This window comes from Limanda limanda, chromosome 2, assembly GCF_963576545.1.
Source record: "Limanda limanda chromosome 2, fLimLim1.1, whole genome shotgun sequence".
Lineage (NCBI taxonomy): Eukaryota > Metazoa > Chordata > Actinopteri > Pleuronectiformes > Pleuronectidae > Limanda > Limanda limanda.
In genome coordinates, this window is record NC_083637.1 from 21,494,248 (window position 1) to 21,514,228 (window position 19,981).

The 19,981-nt window shown below is 40.6% G+C and overlaps 2 protein-coding genes across 2 annotated transcripts in view; both read right to left on the minus strand.

Annotated features, from left to right (window-relative positions):
• Positions 1–1,938: 1,938 nt before the first annotated feature.
• On the minus strand, positions 1,939–10,008 carry pdcd4b (programmed cell death 4b). Its single transcript, XM_061082461.1, has 12 exons — positions 9,943–10,008; positions 9,399–9,493; positions 8,603–8,920; positions 6,397–6,491; positions 6,079–6,192; positions 5,719–5,940; positions 4,180–4,277; positions 3,561–3,675; positions 3,263–3,370; positions 2,972–3,082; positions 2,716–2,855; positions 1,939–2,631 (listed from the first exon to the last, which is right to left on the minus strand). Exons 2-12 carry the CDS (start codon positions 9,439–9,441, stop codon positions 2,571–2,573), a joined length of 1,425 nt encoding a protein of 474 aa, XP_060938444.1. The 5' UTR covers positions 9,442–9,493; positions 9,943–10,008; the 3' UTR covers positions 1,939–2,570.
• A 2,845-nt stretch (positions 10,009–12,853) lies between these two features.
• The window catches only part of rbm20 (RNA binding motif protein 20), a 45,468-nt gene continuing 38,340 nt past the window's right edge, over positions 12,854–19,981 (minus strand). Inside the window, exons 7-14 of the mRNA XM_061066943.1 lie at positions 19,159–19,290; positions 18,999–19,078; positions 18,096–18,813; positions 17,918–18,007; positions 17,229–17,814; positions 16,041–16,106; positions 14,820–14,941; positions 12,854–12,922 (exon numbers count right to left, since the gene is read on the minus strand). Of these exons, the coding sequence (XP_060922926.1) occupies positions 12,854–12,922; positions 14,820–14,941; positions 16,041–16,106; positions 17,229–17,814; positions 17,918–18,007; positions 18,096–18,813; positions 18,999–19,078; positions 19,159–19,290 (1,863 nt within the window). The remainder of the gene's footprint in view (positions 12,923–14,819; positions 14,942–16,040; positions 16,107–17,228; positions 17,815–17,917; positions 18,008–18,095; positions 18,814–18,998; positions 19,079–19,158; positions 19,291–19,981) is intronic.

Here is a 19,981-nt window from a genome sequence, read left to right on the forward strand (position 1 = left end):
AGTGAGATCGAAGAGGTTCGCGATGGTAGATTCGCTCATTAGGAGAAGTGACGCTGATTGAGAACTGAACACAACGAGAACGTGAACGTGACACACTGCAAAAGCTGCATTTCAGATGGTTGCAAGACTTTCAACAGAATGAGCTAATGCTAACTTACATTCCCCCTCAGGAGGATCTGGTGTTATCAGTGGTGGATGTTATTGATGTCGCCTGACTGCTTAATTCATAGTTTAATATCATTTATTCTGTGTCACTGAAACTCCAGTATTCTCGCTCTGCATTTAAATATGTTCCTTGCAAAGCTTGTGGCACCGATTCTTTATTGTGACTGATCCCTGCGTCACATTTCACCTTTTATGATCAGCTGAGAAAACACCTATTGTTTATTGGCAGCAGCTAGTTTCTTTCTGGTTTCACAGCGTCATCGTTTTGAATCTTGGTCTTTTCTTTCTTTCTGGGTTTTGCATTTGTATTCATGAATCTGTGCTGAATTCAATTTAGTTAAATGAAGTAAACTAATATATATTTACCTTTCAGCACGCACTTTGGAGACACAATGCCAGAAGTCAAGTCAATATTCAGAGAAGTTCTGCCTAAACAAGGTTTGTGCCGAAGCCATTAGCTCCTTTGGCAGCAGTGGTTTCCAAACAAAAGGCTGTTTGTGGAGCCTGATACAACATGGGAACTGTTCAGAAATCTGCAAAAGCTTGCAAAATCAGTCAGTGGGTGCTGTGTGCGCCTCCTCTGCAGCGCAGCATCATTGACTTTTTCGCAATATAAAGCTGGATAATAATGGATTTCTAGAGTAATGGCTTTTAATATGTACAGGCTGTTCAGAGGCAGAGCAGCAGAGGTCCAAACTGTCCACATGTTTCATGCAGGGAGACTGAACCCCAGTGCTACATGCATTTAAAAACTGGCATGTGATGGGCCACAACTTAGAGCCTACAAATATAACATGCATACAGATTTTTATTTTGATCTAAAACTAGTCACACATACTAATGAGTAGCAGTGCCATGAACATGTCCGTTTTGTTTTTCAACAAGATCAATTAATTATTCTCTGATAAATCAATAGAAATTGGTAAAAACATCTTATCTCGCACTGTTAAAATTTAAGGATGGCTCCACACCAAAATGATGGGTTCTTTCCTGATCTGTACAACATCTTTCCACCAAGTTTCGTGGTAAACTGTTTATGTAGTTTTTGTGTAATCCTGCTAACTACCAGAGAGAAACTGAAAACATCCCCTCCTTGGCAGAAGTAAAAAACAGCAACACTGCACCTCAGTTTCCTCATTTATCTTCACATTTAAATCTAGATTAGTTGTAGTAATGTGAGAACTAAGGTTGAGGTTAAGGGATTCTTCTTTCTTTACATCCACAGGGCAGCTTTCCATGGAAGACGTCCCTACCATGGTTCTCTGTAAGCCAAAGCTGCTCCCACTCAAATCCGTCACCCTGGAGAAACTGGAGAAGATGCAGATGGAGGCTCAAGAGGCCGTCAAACAGCAGGAGCTGTCGATGAAGGAGCAGCCACAGTAGACGCTCTATGGAGGACTTGCTACAGCATGAAGCAGCCAGACTGGTAGAACATTCCTTTAGAAGGAGGGCACAGTATTTTCAATCACTAATAGATTAGGTATTTTTATAGACAGTGACATGCAACATGAAGAGGTTGATGTTTGGAGCTGAGCGGTGAGAGTAGTCAACGTAAGCCTCATCACTACACACCTCTTCTTAGTGTTCATGATTTGATGCATGTTATCAATAATCATTATGTTTATTGCAGGCCAGTTAACCTCAATATGGTTGGTTGCAGAGACATTTGCATGAATGTAGGGTAGAATGAATGTGTTAGAGGCAAGAGTTTAGTTCCAACATGTGGTTGGTTGCGTGTGTTAATATTGTGACATTCACAAAAGCAGGCTTGGATTATTTAATAGTGGTTTAATGAACAAACAATAAGCAATACATTTCACAAACCAGTATTCCTGATATATAAAAATAAACACTCTCGACACCATTTTGTGGAGTTACCCGATTGATATTTGTTTTTTGTTAAGTCTTAAACCTTCAGAAATTATATCTTTGTGTGATATTAAAGGGTATAGAGACGAAAAAGAGACAAGCACAGCATAGAAAGAGCAGCTAGTTAGGGAGCCAGTATTATACTGAACTCGCAACCTATATTTCTTTTTTCAAACCCCTTTGTAAAGCTCTTGACACAAAGCAGTCATCTCTGTACAAACACTGCGTTCCAGAAAACACAGAAGGAGTGGCAGTGAAATCAAGAAAATACTGTACAAAACAACATGGAGCGATGGACACTGAGAGGTGTGGCACTTCAAGGGTTAGCTTATTTAAATGTCTAGTGAAAAACCTTGGAGAAAGTCATCTTCAGTCTTAATCGGAAAGTGCAGATTTTTTTTTAGCCTACCCCAGTTTCAAAAATGTAGATTCTTTTGACTGTTAGAAGGAGAAATATTGTACCCAACTATCTTGAAAAATACGTCAGTAAAAAAGTAGCTTCTTCTTCTTGTGGCACATGCAGTAAAAAGGGCGCCTCAGTAGCTTTCAAGTTTGACGACGCCACCGTCCCCCTCGCTGACGAATCTCTTCCGGCCTCTGAACGAGAGACAGGTCACAAAATGAAGATCTTCCTTCAGAGGTCAAATGAAGGTGCGTGTCTGAGAAAGCCAGGGTACTTACCGACAGGGACAGAGATCTCTGGACTTCACATCAATGACTCCCATACTGAGGCTCATATCCACAAATTGCTCCAGTATGAAGTACGCACGAGGGACATCGATGTTGATTTCAGCAATGTCCATGTAAATTCTTTCATAGCCCTGTGAAAGAAAAAAACAAATGGATAAGAAACGATCTCAAAGACAAACAAATAAACTGGTTCCTGCTGAAATAATACCATGCTGTAAAACATTTTGAACACCAGGTGGCAGCCTACCCTTCTCATTTGGTCCACGGTGATGATGGAGGAAGCGGAGAGTGACTTCAGGAGCTGCAGAACCATTTTGGAAGTCTTCTCTCCTTTGGACTCCAGAACCATCAGTACAGCCTGAGGGAAGAGGCCGGAATATTTACAGCCTTGTATTAGCACCAACAACTTTCTATAGTAGCTACAGCAAATGGATTGGCTTCAAAATCTTAAGCAATGTTTATTATTTTTCAGGTTGAAAAAAGGTTTTACTCGACTTCTTTACCATCGTGTACACCTGTAGTGCATCAAAGTATTTACCTCGTACACAAACTCATGGTGGAAATGTGGAACCTCCAGATCTCTCAGGCATCTCTCAGCCTCCGTGCGGTCTCCAGACAGAACGTACTCCTTCAGCAGCAGGTTCATCTGGAAGAGGAGAGATTCAACTACCATTATTAACCTGTGGGGTTTCATTTTCTCATAGCCCCAAAAGAGTTTTAGGCAACAAACATCTTTGGGAATTGTTGGGGGAGAAACAACAGGTTTACTATTACTAAACAGAGTACATTACTATTATCATTATTAAGAGGAGTCTAATCTACAAGAAACCCTTTACCTCTTTGATGAGCTGTGTGACAGGTCTCTGGCCCCCCCCTGACCCCCACTGGTTGTCGATGCGAAGCCCATCCATACTCATCTTCAACAGCACGGCTGCCCGGTCCAGTGCCGCCCTGAGAGATCAGAACAAAACAACAGGCATGATTTGGGGGGTTTAGGTTGTAACACTGCAACACTAACTTATTTATTTTGTTTACATGTAAATTCAGTTAAGAATCTCCTGCTGTTTCATACCTTCCTCACTGAAGTCTCAAAAAGTAAGTTTTTATAGTAAAAACAAATATGTACTTGTCTCATCTCACTCAGACTTTTTTTTTACTATTTTTACTATGATTGACGTCATTGTTGTGGATATTGTTCCTCATATCACATACAACTACTGATTGTTTTTAAACAGATTTGAACTTGACTGTATATATTTATATAGTAAGCTTCCACACTACTGACTGAATCCCCTCTTATCATGAGCAGCGATTCTAATCACTTGCGCACATACCCAAACATAAACTCTGGGCATGACACAGGAAGTTACATGTTTTTTTAAAAAAAGATCATGATAGAACATAAGACAGGAAACTCTAATCACAAGCAGGAGAGCTTTGCTTACAGTCACATACCTTGAGTATTCACAGTCAACTTTGCCCTTGTAACCTTCAATGTAGCCCTTGGACAATATTTGGTCGCTAACAGCCCGAGCAATAAACCGACCCACCAACTGGAAGAGAAACAAAAGAGAAAAAAATGTAAAACAAACAAATTACACAGCACCACATTGTGCTGAACAGTTGATGGACACTCAATTCACCGGTGTTCTCATTAGACCTCATCTCATTTTTATTTTTGAAATCTGGTAATTTGTGTATATTTTCTATATTATGAAAGGTGAAAATCAGATTTACAACACAATGATTATTTTACTTTCATTACTTCGAGGAGCAGCCGGAAACAATAGAGGTGATGAGGAGACATTTAATTTAAACATTACTTTAAAAATGTTTAATTTTAGGACAAAAAACTTAGTGTTACAAAGCTCTTTCAGTTTGAAAAAAACAGAGACCATGAAATGACTGACCCGACAGGCTGTGGCCTCAGGGGCACGTGCATGAGTTTGTTTACAGTAGTTTGAGTGCATGATTGAGAGAAAACTAAAGAGCTGGCTTTGCTCCTCTGGCCTCCACAAAGCCTGCGCTCATCACCCAACATTGTTTCTGCACAGACAACAAGCAGCTCCAGCTCATCTGATCTGTGGCTCTGGCTAGACTGGCAGGCATATGAGGAGAAAGAGAGCAGAGAGTGTGTGAGTGTGTGTGTGTGTCTGGGAACCAGAGAGTGAAAGGGTGAAGCGAAGTAGGTGGGGGCAGGGCGGAGTCATAATGCCCCTCTATCTGTGGGACAGAAATGACCAGTGAGACTGAATGAGACAGTGAAAGGAGGGGTTGTGTGTGTGTGTGTGTGTGTTTGTGTGTGTGTGGGTGGGTGTGATGACCAATAACCCTTTGCTGAGCTTGCATTTTGTGAGAACAGGCAGACAATGGTCAGAGATCTCATGTCTGTGCAGACTGAAAAGGGAAGAGCTCAAATACACACACACATTTGTTTCACTATAGTTGTGATCGGTATAATGCCTTCCCTAGCCCCTTACTCTAACCTTAATCATCACAATTAAATGCCTAACCCAGTCCAATTCTATCTCTAAAACCAAGTCTTAGCCATCAAACAGCCCTTGGAATTTTTAAGGACTAGCCAAAATGTCCTCACAATTATGGTATTGGACCAATATTGGGCCTCATAACTACACACACACACACACTAACAAACCACGGCGTTGTTCCCCTGATTCCCCAGACTGTGTAGAAAACTCAAACACCACAAACAGAAACTATACTTTCAGCTCAAGAGTGTTTTGGTTCTGCAGATCAGTTTGTCTACACGTTCTAGATGGAAACAAAAGTTACAGGTCCTTTTCAATCTCCAAAATTTTTACTACGATGTTGGCAGCAAAAAGTCCAGGGTTTATCTGGAGTTCTGAAAGCAGCTTGTGATGCAAGGCCATTTTAAAATCTTTATTGATAACTTTAACACCCTATTATTAATTAAGCTGGAAACTAGGCTACAAGTGCACACAAACACTCTCTCTCTCTCTCTTCTCCACTCACATGTGGGGCTCCGGGTGTGTCCAGGACCAAGTCGGGCAGCTCTCGGAGAAGTTTGTCGAAGGAGTTTTCCACGTCGCTGTGTGACAGGACCGGTCCACATAAGTCGGCCAGCAGCCTGGAGGTGAGCTCCCGTTGGCTGGCTTTGGCCTCCAGGGCCAGCGACACAGCCAATGAGGGCACCTCACTGCACATGGGCCCCAGGTTCAGTTCTGCAAGTAGCTCCTGGACATGGAGAGAAGCGCCAACATGTCACAATATTAATATCTTTTTATTCTCGTTACTTTTTACAGCCGTTTGTAAAGTGTGTTGCGATACATAAGCACATCCACGGTCAGTCGGGCAAAATGTCGGGACACTTACAGCCACTTCATTAGTGTCCCCATGTTCAAAGTACTCCTGCACTATGGGGGCGACAGTCTTCTCAAAGTCCCTCTCTTGCAGTGGAGGGACCACAGTCTCATACACACAGTTCTCCTGTCAGAACATAATCACAATTAGTCTCCCATATGACATTTTTCTAATTGTATCCACTGCATAGACAAATAATAGAAACTATGTACATTAGGATCAATTTTATTTACAGTACATGTTATCATCTGCACGGCGTAAAAGGTCCTTAACATGTCACATAAGCTCCAGTGGATTTTACATGTGATCACTCGACACTGGTGTTGTTACCTGAGCTTCGTCATAATTGGGATCTTTCGCATCCACCTGCTCCAGCTGATAAACTTCACCGGATCGGCCCCAGACACCTTTTCCTCCAGCCCCACCTGCCGCAGTGACAATGTTAGACATGATATCTGACAGCATTACAAGCCCTTGTGTAAAAGCAATATGGCCGTGTCCTTTTGAAAAAGTTTCCTGGCCCACATATCTTGGATACCTGAAACATGAGTTGTCTTGTTTGAAAAAACAAAACAAAAACTAAGTTTGTGTGTTCTCAATTCCTGCTTGCTAGAGAATGAAAGTGAATAATGATACTTGTGTGTTCAGAGTGAAAGCCATCCAAATGAGAAGCTGGGGTGTTGATGTTGAAACTTACACCGCATGATGTCATGTACTCAACAGAAAGATTGTACTGGTCTCATTAAAGGTTTTTATTACTTATAATAACTGATTGAAAAAAAGCTATTAATTGATTTATTTCAAATCTATGACCCGACCACCTCTGTGCTGCATCTCCATTGTGGAGAGGAAATAAACTCAAGATGATCATTGATGTGTTAATGATCAACTAGTGAAACGGATCATTCACAATCACACTTGTTTAGTTTTGAATCAATAGGGTCGGACCATAAATTTGGATCGTTGCTGTCACTGTAACGTCAACGTCCTGGCTGTGTGCGCCTCGTGTTGTGTGTGTCTGGTGAACTGTGCGCACAAAATATTTTCTCTGTGTGCTTATGGGAAATGTGTGCCTTATAAACTCTTGAGTGAATCAACCGAACACAAAGTAAACCTACTTAATTAGAAAAATACAACAATTTTCTCTCTGATTTTCCTATTATTTTTAAAGCCATGTGTTAGAATCAGAAAGGTCTTGCCCAGGGGTCAAAACAGTTCTAACACAGTTGTTATAATAGTGTTATTAATGTTCCATGGATCATTAACTCTGGGTGATGTTTACCATTTCTCATGTTAATTTTTTTTTCTCACAGCACAAAAAACATGCACACATAATCCCTGTATTTGGGGAGGTGACACCTCAGTGGTGCTCGTTATACAAACAAACATCTGCTGGCTCTGAGGCAAAGCCCCAACAGATTGCAGACAGTTTAAGAAGCCCAATTCCAAAAGCAGCTTGTGCAACATGCTTTAAACCCCCATTAGTCCCACACAGTATGTCACATTTATCGTGCCACTATATTTAGTGCAGCCCACGTCGGTTGTGGGAGCCACCCGTTCTACTTCTGCTAATCTTCCGTAGTTGTCTTTCAAAAACTGACATGCGTGGAGGACAGCACGCAGCTAGTGTTCCACTGGGCACCACTGACGGTGCAGTTTTGTTATGTAACCAGAAAAGAAACAGACACAGGCACAGGGCCAAGAGAAAACACACTTGTTCCAGTTTTACTGCCCATGAGAAGAGCAGAGTGAACATACTGTTCTGCAGACTGTGAGGACATGTGTACTCTTCCACCGCTGGAGCAAGATCTGCAGTGAGATGTTACATTCTGATCCACTTGTGCATTTCTGGTGTGTATTCATGTTGTGTATTCATGTTGTGTGCAGCAGACCGTTGGGAGCAGGAGGACGGCAGATTACAGGATCTATCTTAAGGCTTGCTTTATAAATGGGACAGGGAATCACAGTAAGCCATTATGCAACGTTTTCAACTGAATGCCTGATGCTATAACAAGTGGCGTCACACACACTAACAAATGTATCACACAAGCTCATGTAACTTCAGCAGACAACACATCAAATCCATAAGCATAACTGGTCCCCCGGGAACAAATACATTAACTTCAATTAAGAACTGCATTTATGTATCTGTAGGTACTTGTGGTAACAAGTCACATCGTATACATTGATAAAATATCACTTATATCACTCTGTATTTTACCTCACGTGGAAATTTCCACAAAAGCCTGACCGAGCAAATGGCTATAAAAAAAAACCCTGAGGCCGTTTAAATTGGTGCGAGCTGCTCCAGATCACACAGCCATTTGTTTACAAGGTAATTGCTTTATGGCTCAGAGATGGAAAACCACCAGATGAAGACAACTGTGGGTCCAACAGTGAGGAGGGTTGTGTCCACTTTGAAGCACTGGACCCCCCCCCCCAGGCAGTGACCAGCAAGAAAGACGTTACCCTTTGAGATTCCAGGGAAACTGAAACATCTGATGTATGTGGTGTCATATTGTTTGCATGGTCGTACCTTTCTTCGGCAGGCCTCTGCCCTTTCCCAGTCTGGACTTCCTGTCCAGCAGCTTGCTCTTGGGGCTGGTGGGAGCCGCGGAGGACCCCCGGACCACGTCCCCATTGTCGCTGAGCGAGTCTCCTCGGCCAGAGTCCCTGGAGGAGTTCTTCCTCAGCCTCCGCTTGGCCTTGGCCTTGAGCCGGGCCTCCTGGACGCTGCTGCTGGACGACAGCAGCCAGTTGCCGTTGATCTCACTGCTGCCGTTTTTGTTGGAGACAGCCGGCCTGCCGTTGTCTTCATCACCAGATAGAAAGGAGTCGCTCAGGTCCCCGGGCTCTGTTGGATACAAGCACACAAAAAAAGGGAAGAAAGTTAATGTTAACATGTGTTTACTTGACCAACAGTGAATGAGCAGCTCTTGGAGCAGTCATACTTGTGTCGGGGGTGCACGTTCAATGTCTGTCTGCAGTCACTGAGGCAGGATGATGAGCAGAACGAAATCAAGGCTGTGTGCACGATCACTGAACCAACAGGAAGTAATGAACCACATCCGCGTGAAAAAACAGTCCCGGTGCCTCACAACACATTGAGCTGATGGAGCATTTGAATCTCTGCGTCTGACACACACACACACACACACACACACACACACACACACACACACACACACACACACACACACACACACACACACACACACACACACACACACACACACACACACACACACACACACACACACACACACACACACACACACACACACACACACACACACACACACACACACACACACACACTCTCTCTTACTCACCTACGGGGTTCGCGTTCAGCCAGGCCACACAGTCAGCTGCCATGTTGGTGCAGAAGGAAACAAGAGTTTGCAGAAACACAAAGAGAGAGAGAACCCTGCGCGGTGGAAGAGGAGACATCAGTGATCACACATGCGTCAATAACAACAAGTCCAGACGCAACACGCTCCCCCATCCCCCCCCTACTCCATTCATTCACGAGTCCCACTGTTGACAAACAATGGCTGACGCTGCGTTAGCTCGAATGCTCCGTGTCAGAGAGGAAGGAGCAGCTGCGTCACAAGGCCAAACTCCACGATTTAACCGTGACAACACGAGTCACGATCACATGCACGAACAGAACGTGCACTTTACACCTAGTGTGTCTCCATCACACACTCGGTGACTACACAACACGTCAATGAGAGGAGGAATACAAGTACACACAGCGCGTAAAGCTCGGTCAACAACTGTCAGGCTGCGTCGATTTAATCCGTCAACTGCGTAACAACACGGTGAGAATAGGATCGTGTGTGGAGGAGAAGAGTCGTAGTGAGACTCACTGACCGTCTGTAGCTGCGACCACCGACCACCGACCCACTCTGGTGTTGTGTGTTCGACCCAGCAACTCGCACACGCAGCTCCGTGTTTTTCTTCTCTGATTGGCTGGAGGGGCGGAGGTTTTTAAAACCATGAGTCAATGGCAACTTCACACGGGATTTTCCTTCTGGTATTTTCTGTGTTGGCTGTGAGCGGCTGCCCCCTGTCGTGACTGCTGCAGAACTGCACTCATGTTTATGGGAGACAACAACAACAACAATAATAACAGTAATAATAATATTTATGACAATAAGAATATAGTTTAATAAAGAGATGGTAGTTTATGTCAGTATAGTTAGGTTTGGTTAATATAAGACTTACTGCTTAAATACTACTTTTAATATAACAACAGAAATAAACAACAATTATCATAATAATTGTAATAATAATTTAATCAGTTCAGTCAGTATAGTTGAATAAAGAGATGGTAGTTTATAGCAGTATGTTTATCATCATTATTATTATAATATAACAGCAAGAATTTCAAACATCATTATTATATGCTAGTAAATATTAACAATTATTAAGAATCATGTATCTTCATTAAACTGTGCAATACCTATTATGTTCCATCTGTGCATTATATTCATACACAGGGTGTTTTATATTATATTTGGATTCTATAATACATTATTAGGGCCCGAGCACTGACACGCACTGACAGACAGTGAGGCCCTATTGAAATTGAAAGGATTATTATTATTATTTTTCAAGCAAATGAATTGGCTTTTTGAGGGCTTTAACATGTTCAAATTCTTACCAAAATTTGCAGAAAGCTAGAAAGTGGTGAAAATTAACTTTTCATTTATTTTTTTAGTTATTTATTTTAAAAAAAATTATTTACCTCCTGCAGAACAGTAGTGGACTGCACTCTTCCTGCGCAGAAGTGAACTGCGCAGGATTAATTAAGTTTAATCTAATTTTTTTTATTTATTTATGTTTGTAGTTTACATAGTGTAAGATATTGTGCAATGGTGGTTGAAGTAATGACAATTTTAGGAGTTCAGTATCTTGTCAAGGACATTACAGCACAGATAGGGAAGAGTGGGGATTGAACCCCCAACCATCTTGTTGGAGAACAACCACTCTCCCCCCTAGGCCGCACCGCTGATTGTTGGAAACTAGATTGTGATCAAATACTTAAACTCTGGGGATGGAGGTTGTGGGTCAATGTTATAAATATTGTCTTTGAATGTTAAAATTAATGGATGTGTGTTGATGTTTTTAAAAGGCACCGATGATAAATATTATAAAACCTCTTCTCAGTTAAATCATATGCTGATAATACTTGTTATTTTTAAATATTTTTGCATATGTCTCTATTGCATATTTACTTCATTCATTACTTTAAAAGATGCCTCTATTTTGATTGTGCTCTCTGCTGCTGTATCACAGCAAATGTCTCCCTTGTGGGACTCATAATGGATTATCTCTTCTTTACAGTTGTTTGAAAATACATATTTTACACAATTTTTTGTCAAGTTTCCATTCAAACAAAAACATCCAAACTAAGTTATAGATTAATTTACATGTTAATTGTTTTTTATTTTGCCTCAACACTTGGGGGCGCTCTTTTATAACAGTTCCAGAATAAGTCAAAAGTCCTAACTGAAATAAGCCTGTGTAGAAAATGGAGGGTGTTTTGTGCAATGTCATTGGGGGTGTTCATGACCATATAAACATTAAACCAGTTTCATACACACTAGGTTTGAGATGAATACAAAGTCACAATGCTAGAAATAAAGAAATACCTCTGGAAACCAGTTCCAGGCTCTTTGGTGTGAATTTACACTCGTTGAAATATTGACGAGGCACCTGAAACATTTGAAACATTTATTGAAGTAGCTTTCCTCATCAAAAAAAGTCACATGAAAAATTATATGAAAACAGCATCAACACGGATGTCACAGGATTATTGTTCACAGTATACAAAAACAGTCTGGCTTGATAATCCTTCTGACACAAAGGACTGTGACATGCAACACTGCATGTTTAAATCTGATAAATTAAACACATGGTCCAGCTTAAGGTCTCCAGTATTTAAGGCATTATCGCGTTGGCGGTATGACTGCGATTGTTTAATGAATTAAATCCAACATTTAACCTTAAGAGAATAAAGATCTTTGCTTATTTACTTTATTCTTAGTTGAAATTATTTACATTTTTACCTGACAGAGAATGCAGCGCACAAAAAGGCACAGGATGAGAATAGTAAGAAAAACTGCATTTAAAGCCCCATTTATAAATTAAAACGCAAATCTTGTATAACGTGCAACACACTGAAATACAACAAACCTGAGAATCTGCCTCAGCTTTTAAACTGAGTGAAAAATGTTCAATGACGATCATTTCATTTTAGAGCTGTAAGTTTGTCACTGTCACAAAGAAAATGTACAGACCAAATTCCAAAATCTCATTAGAATTCAACCACTTTTAAATGGAGTAATATGAGCCCATACTAAAGAAATCTGTCTTCTTATTAATCACATTGTTGCAAATACATTTAATTCTAAAAAGAACAAATCAATTCACACACAACCCAATAAAATAAACTGTAATAAAACTGTAAACCCCAAAAAACAAACAAAAACCAACAACCAAAAACAACTATACATTACTTTTTAGGTACGTACAAAATTGATAGCATCCATAGCTGGGATTGTCAATGCAATCATCCCTCTCACCAAAATACTAAAAACCAGGGCAACTGGCCACATTCTCTATTTTCATTGTATCATATTATCTGTGCTGTAGCTGGTCAGCGCCAGGCACCGCCAGCTCACACAAACACACACAGACACACAGACACACACACACACACATACGCAAATCTTTACTCTTCTGTTCACTGTACAAGAGGTGAGAGGTCAAGCTGGTGTCACTTTGCAGCCGTGGGTCCAGAAAGTGCGTCTGACAGACTTTCCACCGCCAGCTGGGATAGATATTTCTAGGGAATAGAGGGGGAAATATATTTATAACATGACATATATAACAAAAACAGTGAATAAAACATATTAAAAGTGTTATACATAAACAAATACTATTCAAAAAGATTTTCAACAAATACAATTGTAAAGTGACGAATTAAAGTAAATTTGTGTATTGCTTTATGGATAAGATTCAATATCAGCATATACCAGCATCGTCAAAATATCAGCATTAGTCTGAAAAAAAAAACATGTCTACCAGCCAGAATCTAAATGATGTTATTTTTTTGCATCATATGTTAAGAAACAGTAGCTGATTTGTTAAAAACAAAGCATTAAATCATTTTTGATTTTAAAACTATTACCAGAGGCATTGTAAAATGTTAAATAAGACAAATGCTACTAACATAATAAATATCTAACAAAGTATCCACTTCTTTTTAAAAATCTAAAGGAAATTCACAAAGGCTAATTATATTGAGTGTTGAGGTTCAGCTATGTATGTAAAGCAGTCAATATGGCCGTATGTTGACTAAAGTAAAACTGTAAAACAACAGAACACATACAGACGCGGAGGCTTTGACAGACAGAACAACTGTTCTAAAAAACTAAAACTGGGAATTGCTGCTCCTCTGCTTTGCCTCAGCTGTGCTGTCAGGGAAGAGAAATGCAAGACGGCCCGCTGCTGAACGGCCGATATTCAGAAACCTAATACAGTCACAGTATTGTGTTCGCCCATATGACTGCAATCAAGGGTTTTCGTTTTGAATAAATCTGTCTTTTGAATTTTTTTACGTTTAACTGCGCTTTGAGATGCATTTTACATATAAAGGTGCTCTATAAATAAATATTACTGCTGTTATTATTATTACTGTATAAAATGTCTGGGGGGAAAAGTACAAATTAAATCCAGAGCAACAAGATGCTTTTTTTAAATAGTTTTGTCCAACCAACAACACTACACAGCATTAAGAGATTGCATTTAAAACCATGAAAAATTATTTTTTATCAAAATGAATATCATACAAATAAAATAAAACTCAAACTGTTCTGAAAATTGAGTCGTCAACAATCAAACTAGTTATTTTAGCAATATTGTTAATTTTGCCAAATTTAAATAATAACAGTTGAGTGTATAAGAGTATAGAGTGTTTCAATAAAAAAATTATTTTGAGAACAGAATAATTTCTTCTCAAATATATTGGTTATTATTCTTTACTTCATATGCTAAAATAAATAAGCCGATGCGTTGGATTTTAAACAGAAAAACTAAACTCATCAAATAATATATTAACTATTTTCAGAGCCGATATTAAAACATTTTTCAGGCAAAATAAACATGTACACCTGAACACTGTTGTACGATGCTAAACTAAACAATCTCCAGTAAGCTATTACAAATCTATTTCAAATTAAATTGATATCAAATTCAAATGCAGAAACAGACAGAAATTCAAGATTTGATTTGACATTTCGAACTACACCTATATATTACTGTAGAATAAGTATTTGCGTAATGCAAACACTGTTTTTAATCAAAATAAGTCAAATTTATCCCCAAAATAGGACAAATATTTGAAGAGAGACTGAACGAGAAACCTGCATGTGTTGAACGTGCTGAGCCTGAAACACACATAACTCATCGACCCACAAACAGGTGGTGTAATCTCTTAAATCTTGCTACCAGAACACACTGACTGTTGACCAGCGGAGCTTTCAGTACAGACCAGTGCACAGACGGATAGATTTGAACTTTGACACTAAACTCGCAGGTTTAAAAGCAGTGACATGAAATACAGACAGAGCACATATCCATTGTTCACAGCATTACTGAGGGTTGGTTCCTTTTTTGCTCAAATAGTTCTGAGAGGAAGGACTGAAGTGGAGGTTAGTGTTGTATCCCTGTGCAGTGTGTACCTGTAGGTTCCTGTAGTGCACGGTGCTGCGGCAGTGACTCGTCTTTGCATTCTCCTCACTGGTATAGAACAATCCACACAGTTTGCAGTAGAAGCCCGTTCTTGGTACAATGAACTCCACTCCTGTGCGACAGCAAACACAACGGTTAGAATTTATTTCCAGAAATCAGTACAATAGATGAGGATTCTCACGAATGGTCTGTCCAACTAATAATACACCGGACAATATTGGAACCTGCGACTTTGAAAAAAATTGTTTAAACCAAATCCAAGTTTGTAAAGCAAAAGCAAGTATTTAATTTATTCTTTATTCTTTTTTTCCCTCATTCACTAATATATTTAGTCTTTCCTATGTATTTAAAATACAACCTGTCTCTACCACTGGTCAGAAGAATAATGTTACCTCTCTACACAAACACAACATTGGGGCAATGTGACTGATTTGGGTCTTCTCTTCTCTTATCGGATCATATCTTTTCTTATTCTATTCTATCTTTTCATATCTAATCTTATCATATATTGTTTCTTATCGCACTGTATGACAATCTTAAGTGATAATAAAAACATTTAAAATCGACAACAACCTGATGACCCTTCAGTGTTTTATGTATCTCAGCAACAGTGTCGATTGGACGCAGCTCACTCTGGGCACACACACTCACTCTTGGGACATGATACAACAGAAATAGCCGCACAGCTCATGGCACACACAGCTCTGGGGTCTGTGCTGTGGTCTATTGTTGCCACACTGCATCAGAGCTTATGTAAGTCTCCGTGCAGCCGGCCCAGCACAGACAGGCCATGTGTCATTCCAGCACCAATCATAATATATACTGGTCTCTCTGGGGTTCGTTTCACATCCTGCTCACAGAAATAGGTCAGCAAGTGGCCAAGCAATGTCAAAGTCAATTAGAGTGTTAATGCAACAGGTTGTCAGTGCACCCATTAATGATGCACATGATAACACTGGACTAAGACCACAGGCTCAAGACTCCATGAACTTCCTGGTTCTTGACTAAATATAGAGCGGTTCGCTGGAACGAAACCAGCAACAGACACCTTATTCAATTTTTGTAATTATTTGTAAGATGATATTAGCTGACAAAAAAAGAACCATCGTAACTGTGCTTTAACATCCTTACAGATATAAACTCATACATCATGTATGACTTAATCTTTTCTCTCACTCATTCATCATGCTTATAAAATGTGTTAGACTGACCTAGAGGGATGCTGTGTTCACTGACAGCTTTGTCTTGCTCAGGAGTCGGGGAACAGGCCTCAATCTCTGTGAAAGACACATCAATTATAATTATAACCTTAGAGATTGTACATACTTTTACCTGAAAATATAATATGCGGAGCAAATTTACAAGCACATCATAAAAAGCGGCAGAAAAACATATTCATCAGTTGGCTATAGTTATCCATGTAAGTGGTGTATACACAATGTTATATTCCACTATCAAAAGCTAGTGTTCATAGTGCTCTAGGGTTTAGGGCTGCACACAAAATAAACATCATCAGTTATCAGAGAAGATGACTTTGCTCAACAGATATAGAAATGGAATCCCATTTTACAAAGCAGAGTTCAAGTGGAATTCCCATCAAAAGAGCCACCAGTGGTGTGTGAACACGTGTGGAGCAACGATATGTTTTATCAGCATCGACTCCGACTTCAGTTTGTCTCTGTCCTCAGAGCCTGCTGTCTGTCACCAGCACCACAGCCCCCGAGGAGGAGCAGAGAGACAGGGGCTGAACAGACTGTCTGCAGCTGGACTGATGTCACGTTGTGATGTCACAAACATCATCCATTCACTGAAAGGCTATAAGCGAGGTCAAGTGATGGGACATTTGACATCTGCTCTCTAGTTAGAAGTTTTTAGTATCTGTTTTATGCATTCACCACAAAGACAATTTTTAAAAGACCAATATTTCATATAAGAGAAGGTTCCAACATAAATTGGGAATGTGACCTGTCAAAGGCTGTAACCCGCCTCTTGCACAAGGTCAGCTGGGGTTGGTTCCTCAAAGGATAAGATCTCTAGATTATACATAGATGCACGGATGGATGTTTATATTTATGGAGATTTTATTTTATTTGATTCCATCCTTATTTTGTATTATCTATTAGACTCGTGGTGATGACTCGTGGTGAGGCCTTGATTAATCAATATTGACATAATTGATATGTTCAGATTGGTTAAAATCAGAATGCAAGAGGAAATACATGGATTTGAAGCCATTAGCTCCTGAGACAGTGTGAACTGCTTTATTTTATATAATAGAAGTATGAGACAAACACTGACAGACATAAAAAAAAACTGCTTTCTGTAGGAGGTTTGTGCAATGGACCATCCTGAGAGGAAATCAATATATTTTACATGAGTATTTGACTTATGAACAGTACCTTTTTTCAGAATGCCATCCTTGAGTTGTGCCCCGTTGGTGATTGTTTCCATCACCTGTTCTACTTCCTGAGTCTTGCTGTCCTCTAGCACTGTAAAATGATTTTCCATTGGCTCTTCTAAAGGCTCACTGTTGATTACTTTATCCTCTAAATGCCTCTCCTCCGGTGCGGCCTTGAACTCCTCTCTGGGGAAGTCACTCAGGTTAGTAACCAGCAGTTCAGGAGCCACTTGACTGACTTTCTCTTCTTCAGGAGCGACTTCAGCTAAAACAATCTGTAGTTTCTCAGTAACAGGTGTGTCTGCCTGGTCTCCAGCATCAATGCAAGACTTTTCCTGGTTGGACTTCTTGTTCGTCTCCTGCACCTCCAAGGAAGGGGTGGGTGCTGGCTGTGGCGTGTGCCGCATTACTGCGTCTTCCTGCACTGTCTCTTTGGGGCAGGATGCATATTCTTCCAACTCAGGAAGGTCTGGTTCAATAATGGAATCGTCTTCTCCTCCCACTTCATCAACAGTGACCAGTTCCTCCATGTTCTTAGGATACCAACACTCCTCATCAGTGTCAGCTCCACTTTCCCACTCCTTCTTCTGGGAAAAAGAGAAGAGGGAGAAGGTTAAGAGATCTTATCTGTGAGGTTAAATAAAGATGTGAAGGTTTGAATGTGTCATACAGATCTAAACGCTCACTCACAGTGTCTTTGTCTTTACTAGATTCCACAGCAGCCTCTTTGGGTTTACTGCTTTGCTGAGGTGAAACAGATTTTTCTTTCAACTGGCGATCCTGAGAGAAGATTTGACTTAGTTATTAGAATAGTGTGTCACATTAAGCAGTGTCACATATATAATGTATATTTACCAAAGGTACTCACAGTGTTTTCAGTAGTATTTTCTCTCTCGTGTTTTTCTGCAGTGTGCCTCCTACTTGTCTTTTTGCTGTGGCTCCTGCCGGGGGAGCTATGCCTCTTTTCTTCCGGGGATCGGCAAAGTGTCTCCTCGCTCATCTCAAACTCATTATGCCTCGACCTGCTGTGGTAGTCACCACCATCCCTCCTCTTTGACTTTGTGTCATGCCTTTGGTATGGAGCTCTGGGCGGCTTGTCAGACTTGTATATCTGTTCTTTCATGTAGAAGTCGTCCTCCATGTTCCTGTAAGAGTTGAAGGACCCGCCTTGAGGGCTGCCTCGTGAGTGCCAGTCTCTGTTGCCCCTCATCCCTTCACCTCCTCCGCCACCTCCTCCGCCACCTCCTCCTCGCTCATCTGAAGATCTGGAGCTCATATGATCCATGGGTTTCTGGTAGGCCTTCCGACGGTCTGCCGCGCGTCCATTAGACCTGTCATCATCCACGCTTCCCCCATTCCTCCATGGGTCATCCCTTTCCCTTTCGTCTTCACCCCTCCTTATGTGCGATGTCCATTCCCAAGAGCCGCGGCAGGGCCCAAGGCCATTACTGCTTCTCTCCGGACCCCTGCCGGCTGCCCCCTGAGGGCTGGGGGCTGAGCTGCAAGATGTAAAACTGGGGCTGTGGGATTGAGGACTCAGAGAGCGGCTGATCGGGCTGCGGGAGCGCGGCCTCTCTGGCATGTACCTGCAGGGAGGTGAAAGGTAGATTACATAGTGGAATTGGAAATTCCACTGATTCAGCACAAGTAGTAACTTGTGCAATTTTCACTGAACTGGATTTTCATTTTTCTTTCCTTTTAATGGTTTTAAGAATGTAGCTACGGAAAAAACAACAATTTGAGACTGAAGGTGAATAGAAGTTTGCCTTACTGCTCAAGTTCTTGAATCTCATCCCTTTCCTTCTGAGAGGTGATATCATGGATGATCGTCTGAACATCTTTACCTGGTTTCTAAACAGAAAACATCTATTAAGTTATCAGTTAAAACTGCGCCACTAAAACAATAACCTGCTGTTCCCGTTGAGCCTTACCTTGAGCTGAAGCTCCTTGTACCTCTTTGACATTCGTATGAGAAGTTTCTGATCATTAATCGAAGCTGGGGTAAGTTGGTAGTACTGAACCATGGCCTGAGCTGCTTCAATATACGCCATCTCCAGAAACGCCTGATGGGAGTACAGTAATTTTACTGTAAAAAAAATAATCCCCTCCTGACACGTCTATGGTCTTTCTTGCAATGCACACAACATATGGATGAAAAACCACAGGGTATCACATCACCAATAACTAGACCCTGTAACATATACTATAATTCTAGTGAGAATGCCTTAAATGTAATAAGACTGGTTTTAATGGTGTAGTTCAGTGCTTATGAATGAAACCACAGAGGAGCCTGAGTGGTAGTAAAACCGCCAGCAAGTTATGACATGATATCTCATAACAGTCACAGCTGAAAAAGTTGTAGATAGTCGTTAAAATTCATGTTGATAATTTACACGTTGTTTCCAAGGGAAAATATTCACAGGATCAGATAACATCAGGATGGAAATGATGTCTTGATGTAGTCAAATGAATCCTTACAAACCAAACTGTCTAAGTTTTATACAGCTAACATGATTTAAGCCTGCTGTAACTTATTTTATTTGGTCACTAGGAGGCAGCAGAAACAAGTCGTGAAGAAAGCGTTGACATTAAACAGCTGTAACAAAAATTTTAGCAAATCTCCTCAGAAAGCTGGCTCTAATTACAAGAGACTTGTTTTGTCTTTTGACAGATAAATATCGTAGCTATAGTTAAATCATCAATTTATAAATGCATGTTGATGGGTCGCATTTTAAATGCTGCCATTGGTTGTCA

What these genes read in the sequence shown, in the direction of transcription:
- pdcd4b (XM_061082461.1), bottom strand. Translation starts at nt 9,441, where the DNA reads ATGGCAGCTGACTGTGTGGCCTGGCTGAACGCGAACCCCGTAG. An exon ending in TCACACAGCTCATCAAAGAG is followed by an intron (nt 3,371 to 3,560) that starts GTAAAGGGTTTC and finishes CTCCTCTTCCAG; the next exon opens with ATGAACCTGCTGCTGAAGGA. An exon ending in CCGTGGACCAAATGAGAAGG is followed by an intron (nt 2,856 to 2,971) that starts GTAGGCTGCCAC and finishes TTTCTTTCACAG; the next exon opens with GGCTATGAAAGAATTTACAT.